The sequence below is a fragment of the Carlito syrichta genome, unplaced genomic scaffold (assembly GCF_000164805.1).
Source record: "Carlito syrichta isolate Samal-C Ts95f unplaced genomic scaffold, Tarsius_syrichta-2.0.1 Scaffold303207, whole genome shotgun sequence".
Classification (NCBI taxonomy): Eukaryota; Metazoa; Chordata; class Mammalia; order Primates; family Tarsiidae; genus Carlito; species Carlito syrichta.
Genome location: NW_007247303.1, coordinates 133,606 through 140,520, shown reverse-complemented (window position 1 = coordinate 140,520; position 6,915 = coordinate 133,606). Strand labels below are relative to the sequence as shown.

Here is a 6,915-nt window from a genome sequence, read left to right as displayed (position 1 = left end):
AAAAAAAAAAAAAAAAAAAGAAGACTTCTTGTTAGAAACTGCACGCTAGAAGACAACAAAGAGAACTCTTTAAAGTAACGGAAGGAAAAAAGTCATCCCAGAATTCTTCACACAGAAAAATAAAGACTTTTATATTAAAAAACTAAGAAAACGTGTCACTGAAAACTTTCACCATGAGAAATGTGAAAGGAAGCTATTCAGGCAGAAGAAAATGGTACCAGATGGAAATCTGGATGTCTACATAAAGGAGTACAGTGAGCAGAATTGACAAATGTGTGGGTATATGTAATCAACTTTTTTTTTGTTTGTTTGTTTTGTTTCTTGTTTTTTGTTTTTTTTGAGTTGGAGTCTCATTCTGTCACCCAGACTGGAGTGCAGTGACCGCTCCCGGCCTCCGCAGCCTCGACCAGCTGGGCTCTGGTGATCCTTTCGTCTCAGCCTTCCAAGTACCTGGAACTACAGGTGCGCGCTACCACACCCGGCTAATTTTTTGATTTGTTGTGGAGATGAGGTCTCACCAAGTTGGCCAGGCGGGTCTCGAACCCGCAGGCTCAGGCAATCCACTCACCTCAGCTTCCCAGGGTGTGGGATTACAGGCTGAGCCGCCGAGCCCGGCTTGTAATCAACTTTTGTTCTTGATTAAACATTTAAAGAGAACTGCTTAGAGTACAATAAAGCAATGCACTGTGGGGTCCAAGGCATGTGTAGAGGTGAAATGTGTGATAATAGCACACAAGCAGGGATGGAAGTAGAGTGTCCTGTTTTGAGGTTCTCACAGTATATGTGAGTTGGCATGTTATTATTTGAAGGCAGGCTGTGATAAAGTAAAGATGTTTATTGTAAGTCTTGGAATTAGTTCCAGATCTCACACAGGAATTGTACAAGATGAGCCTAGACTATCTTATCACCCCAGATAGCCAGTGGGAAACTGTGAACCCGTGAAACTGCTTTTATCAATTAACAAAAGAATAATGTGCTGAGAAACCCTCTTTTCTCAAATCATAACCGTCAGAAACACTGTATTTGAAATCATATCAGCAAGAATGAAACATTATATTTTTCCCTGAGGAACCAAGTCTTTCGTTACCAAGCTCCCATCATCAGGCCGGAAGTTCTGGGAACACTCAGATGAGTTGCTGTAGAAAATAAAGAAGCTATAATTGTTTCGTACACCAAAATTTCAGTGTGTTCACTGTCGCTCCCTCGACCTGATATTATTACCCACTTGCTGTTGTTATTGTAGTTTAAGAAATAAGTAAATTGACACTCTGAGCAGCTGAGCTTCTTGTTGGGGGTCACAGGGTTAGAAAATGGAGGGGCAGGTTTTAACCTGGGTCCTGGACTTTCCTCTTTACTTCAGAGAGTGGTGTTTCAGGGCTTCGGGCAGACACAAGGACTGGGTCAGCTTGTTTAAGAAAAGCACACGTTCTGACTCTGTGGACAGGTTGGTCCACAGCTTTGGGGTGGGCAGAAGCTTCTACCAGATGAGCAGAAGTGGGGGGACAGGCAGATCACGCCGGCGTTGGTGGGATCACGCCCGTCTTGGCTCAAGCCTTCCCATGGTTCCCTCACTTGGCGTTCAAGTCGCATGGAGACCTGGATCTTGAACACTTCCTCATCTTCCCCCCTGCCATTCCCCTCAGCCCTCCTCTGCTTTGTGCCTGTTCCCTGAAGGTACCAGGCTCAGTCCCACATCTGGGCCCTTGCATAAGCAGACCTCTCTGCCTGGGACTCCTCCTACTCCTTCCCTTTCTGTTTTCTACTCACTTCTCAGGACTTAGGGTATCCCTCCAGGAGGACCCTCCTGACCCTCAGGCTGGGCTGGACCCGTGGGAACCCAGCCCCCTTGGCTTCTCTCTGTCACAACCATGTCACCCTGGGTTGTAAGTGCCAAGTAAATGCCCCCCCCCCCCCCCCCCTCCGGCAAGCTCCCTCCTCACGGTGCTGTTTATCTCTGTGGTCTTAGCTCCCAGCAGAGTCTGGCACAAAGACAGCAACAGTAAATAAGAGCTTTTCTCTCCCATCACGGCTGCTGTGGCTGTGGTCTTCACAAAGCCTAGAGCATTCTGGGGACTATTTTGCGAAAGAGCTACGATTGCCTGTCCTCTCTCCTGCTTCTCTTGCCCACCCCTTCCACCTTCTCCACACCCAGGCCACCCACACACGCTCCCTGGCGCGGAGCAGGTGGAGGAGGCATGGAGTGGCTGAGCGAGACACGCTGGATACTGTCGTTGGCACCGAACGCCTGGCACTTACCGGGCGTGCCCTCTTCCTGGCTCCCGAGGGCATCCCGCAGCCCGACCTCCCCGCCCCTGGGCTTCCCCGGCCCGGGCTCCGCTCACGCTCCGCCCCTTTCCCCGAGCAGGTCCAGGTTACCTGGCGCGAGCGCGGACAGGAGCAGCAGCGCAGCCAAAGTCAGCCAGAGGAGCTTCATGGCCGGAGAGGGCCCAGGCGAAGGAGCCTCAAGTCCGCGGGAACGGCAGCAGGACTAACGGGAGGCGGGGAGGGCCAGGCCTCGGGCTCGCACTCCCTCTGACCAGCCCACGGAGTCCACAGTGGGGAGCCACAGCTCCGAGCCGACACGCCTCCCCTCGTCATTTGGGTCGGCGGGGAGCGCCCAGCCAGCAAGTCGCGAGGCCCGAGACTGAGCACGTGTCGGTCCACCCAGCTCCAACCCGCGTGGGCCCGGCGCCCGCCAGGGGGCGCCACGGACAAGGACTCCAGAAGGCGGGGAGGCCTCGACGGCCGGGGAGCCGGGCGGAGGTTCCCGGCCGAGGAGTGTCTGTGCGAGGGCGCACGCTGGTGTTGCCGTGAGAAACTCGCCGTAACTGGGGCAAGCAGTGGGAGGAAAAGACTCCGAAGTATCCCTCTAAGAAGTGCCAGCAGCCCCAGCCGCCTGCCGGGTTCTGACCAGGCGCTTGACTCGCTCACTGGGTCATTCTTCTGGGCTCCAGGCCGTGCCCCCTCCCCAAAGACCCAGGAATCAGCCCGTCGGGTCCCTCTTCTTTACCAGGGTCTGAAAACGCACTCTCTTTCCTTTAGTTCCCCAGGGTGGCATCGGTATCCTGTGGTTACTGCTTCCTCAGGGTCCTCTTTCTGCTCTTCCGACCGTCCAGCAACGTGTAACCAGTTCCCTCTGTTAAATATTCTCCGTTTGGAATACTTAGGCAGCTTCTCTTTTCTGACTGGATTCTGCCTGATACAGAGGTCAAGTGTATAACATCATACATCGGGTTTACAAAATACAATAACAGTGGGAGCCATAGGGACTGAAAACGTATTAATGGGGTTAAAATAGAAAGGTAAGGGAAAGGGTGAGGTGAGCAAGTGTAAATTCGTTCTAAAACCTCCATGATAAAGAGAGAGGAAGAGACATTGGCTGGGAAGAGACTCCGTGTCAAAAGCCTGAAACCCACTGTGGGGGTGTTCATGTTTGTTAAAGAGACTCACTTTGTTCAAGCAGGTACTAAAGGCTCAATCAAGGGAGCAGAACCGCTGTCAGTGACATGGAATAAGGAATTTATTGAAAGGATTGGACACTGTTAAATTGTGAAAGGAGCTGGGAAAGCAAAGCTCTAAACAGAATCAGAGAAAAGTCACTCACTAACCCTGGTGTGGCTGAAGGAGCCCGGGAAGCTGAGCATGCCCAGACCTGCAGCAGGGCCGCTAAGGAAGCTGGTGCAGAAGTCTCTGGAAGGTTACTGGCCCTTCGAGGCCACTGCCTGCTTTTTGAGTTCACAGAGAAATGTTGAACAGTGACCATGGGCCCTGTGGTCTCTTTAGTCAGCAGCGTTGGCAGTTGGGAAGAAGAGTTGCTACAGGACAGGGAAGAGGGAGGACAGACCCAACCCTGCAGACACCCCTGTGTCTGCTCCTCACCACCCGTGACCCATGACGACCTTCAGAGTACACCCCACGGCTTCTCTTCCACCTCCCAAATCTCATAACGTTAGAACAATGTTTGTGGCAAATCCTAACTCAGTTTTTTCTATGCAGGGAAGGGAGTTCTGAAATGTAATATTATCCTAGCTAGGATTGTATGAGTATCTGCCAGGCTGTGTTACAAAACATCCTAAAATGCAGTTTTTTAAGTTGGGGCTGGAGGGTGCGGCAGGTGGGATACCCGTTCTCTCTTAGGGAGAATGTATCCATCGGATTCTTTTCTCCCTGAAAGAAGAGATCTCCTACTGAGTAAGATGCCTGGACACATGGAGAATTTTTGTATTGAGGGCAGAAGATATTCAGTAACTAGTCCTGACTCTGCTATTAACTTTCCATGTGGCCTCGGAAGAATCACTTTTTTTTTTTCAATCTCTTCAGTCAAGGTTTTGGAGCAGATAATGCAGTGTAGATCAATAGAGCCATCATATTTTATGTTTCTACAGATGTTAAAAGGGCGCTGAAAGTGAAAGAATGCAGCAGTCTGAGTTTTCACTACCAAAGTAAGGCAGGGTAATTGAATTTTCACAGACGGGTTCTCTGGGCTGTCCTCATCAGCTCCCAAGTCTCTAAAACATCACCGGTCTCTTCCCTTGACTCCAACTCCCAGATACGCTGTGTGATTCTTGCAAAATTATAGCCCATCCCTAGGCCTGCTCCAGGCGTAGCCAATGTATTAATTTTGCTCTCGTTTTGGAGCCTTTGTTATCTTCCTGAGAATCTTGGAGTAGGTGTAAATGCAAAGGGCTGCCTTAGTTACAGGGGACAAGAGAGATGGCACAGGAAATGAGGACAGCTTTGTCATGTGGGCACCTCCAGGCACCTCTCAGACATCATGACCTGTCCACGGTGAGTTGGAAGGGCCAATTTCAACTTCACCAGGAGTCAAAAAAAAAAAAAGCAAATTAAAGGGACAGTGAGGGATCATTTCTTCAATCAAATTGGCAAAACTATTATTATATTGATAATCCCAGAGTTTTCTAGGATGCAGGGAAAGAGCGATACTTTGTGGAAATTCAAACTGGTGCAACTGTTTTGGAGGATGTTTGCCAATACCCAAATCCTCAAAACACACATGCCCTGCAATCCAGCAGCTTCACTTCTAAGACCTCACACTGGTCATCCATGTGCTCTATAGCAATGTCCCTTTCTACTACTGGTGGCTCCTTGATTTTCCTTTGGGGTGCTGGATCGCCTTCACTCTAAGCTCAAGATGTTGAGGTAAGGCCTTTGATCTTGCTTTTGGAGTTTCCATTCTCCACTGAGCTTCCAGACTCATTAAAAAATATAAGTGAGATAACACTGACTCATCTGATGGCTATTCTTTGCACCTAGGATAAATCCCAGCTATTTCCTGTGTCCTGCATGATCTGCTTCTGCATACCTCTTTGACCTCATCTCATACCAATTTCTTCTCTCCCATCACTCTTGGTCATGCTGGCCTTCTTTCTTTCCTTTGGACACACTAAACTTGTTCTTACCCCAGGGCATTTGGGAATGGCAGTAGCGGGATACTTCTGGGGTGGGGGGCGGGAACACAACATCAATAAGGGTACCTGATCTCAAATCAGGCAAAGTGGGACCAAAGAGAGGCCCAAACTTTACCTGCACGATGTCCACTTGTATACCTAATCCTGAATCGTGCCCCACATCTTTAAAATAAAAGAAAATTAAAAAGAATAAACCTAAACAAATAATGAAAACATAAAATAATAACAATGATTTAAGCATTTAAAAAAACAGAACCAAGTTGACAACAACAACATATAAGTAGAAAGGAGGTCTTCACATTATGGAGGAGAAAGAATACCTATGTAATGAATTTTTCAGATTTTTTCTTTAGGTCTAGAATTTGTATTTGGTTCCTTTTTTTTTTCTTCTTGAGTTGGAGTCTCACTCTGTCGCCCAGATTGGAGTGCAGTGGCATGCTCCCGGCCACCTCAAGCCTCGACTTTGACTGGCTGGGCTCCGGCGATCCTTCTGCCTCAGCCTTCCAAGTAGCTGGAACTACAGGCGCCTGCTACCACGTCCAGCTAATTTTTGATTTATTGTAGAGATGAGGTCTCGCCAAGTTGCCAGGGTGGGTCTCAAACCCACGGGCTCAGGCAATCTACTTGCCTCGGCCTCCCAAAGTGCTGGAATTACAGGCTGAGCCACCGAGTCTGGCCTGGTTCCTTTTTGTTTTTAAAATGGTTTCTCTTTCTCTGTTGAGATTTTGCTCTTTTAAAAAAAATTTTAAATATGTGGGGTACAATTCAGGATTAGGTATACAAACGTTGATTATGCAGGTACCCATGTTGTTGAGGTGTGCCCCCTTAGCAGTTTCCCTCAATTGCCAATCCCTTTCTTATAGTATTAGGATAATTGTTTGAGGTCCGCTTATAAGTGAGAACATATGGTACTCTGGTCTTTGTTTCTGTGACAGATCACTGAGTATGATCGAGGCTCTAAATCCATCCAAGTTGCTGCGAAGTCTATATGTTTGTCCTTGTTTATGGCTGCATATTATTCCATTGTGTTTATGTAACACATTTTAAAAATCCAGTCCAGCTTCAATGGGCAGCATGATTGGTTCCATGTTTTTGCTATTGTGAATAGGGCTGCAGCAAACACACGTGTGCAGGTATGTTTTTTGTAGAATGATTTGGTATATTCCCAATAGAGGAATTGCTGGGTCATATGTAAGGCCAATTTCCCTGTTCTTTCAGAAACCGCCACACTGTCTTCCAAAGAGGTTGCACTAGTTTGCATTTCACCAGCAGTGTAGAAGTGTTCCTTTTTCTTCGCATCCTCACCAGCATCTGGTTTTATTAATGATGGCCATTCTTACTGGGGTGAGGTGGTATCTCAATGTGGTTTTGATTTGCATTTCTCTGATGATGAGAGAGGTTGAGCACTTTTTCATGTGTCTGTTGGCTGCCCGTGTATCTTCTTTTGAGAAGTGTCTATTCGTGTCTTTTGCCCACTTTTTAAAGG

General features: G+C 48.1%; 1 protein-coding gene across 1 annotated transcript in view; it reads right to left on the bottom strand.

The window, feature by feature from the left end:
* The window catches only part of DEFB123 (defensin beta 123), a 6,304-nt gene extending 3,690 nt beyond the window's left edge, over positions 1-2,614 (bottom strand). Inside the window, exon 1 of the mRNA XM_021712351.1 lies at positions 2,377-2,614. Coding sequence (XP_021568026.1) covers positions 2,377-2,434 — 58 coding nt within the window. The 5' untranslated portion in view covers positions 2,435-2,614. The remainder of the gene's footprint in view (positions 1-2,376) is intronic.
* Between the last annotated feature and the right edge of the window lie 4,301 nt (positions 2,615-6,915).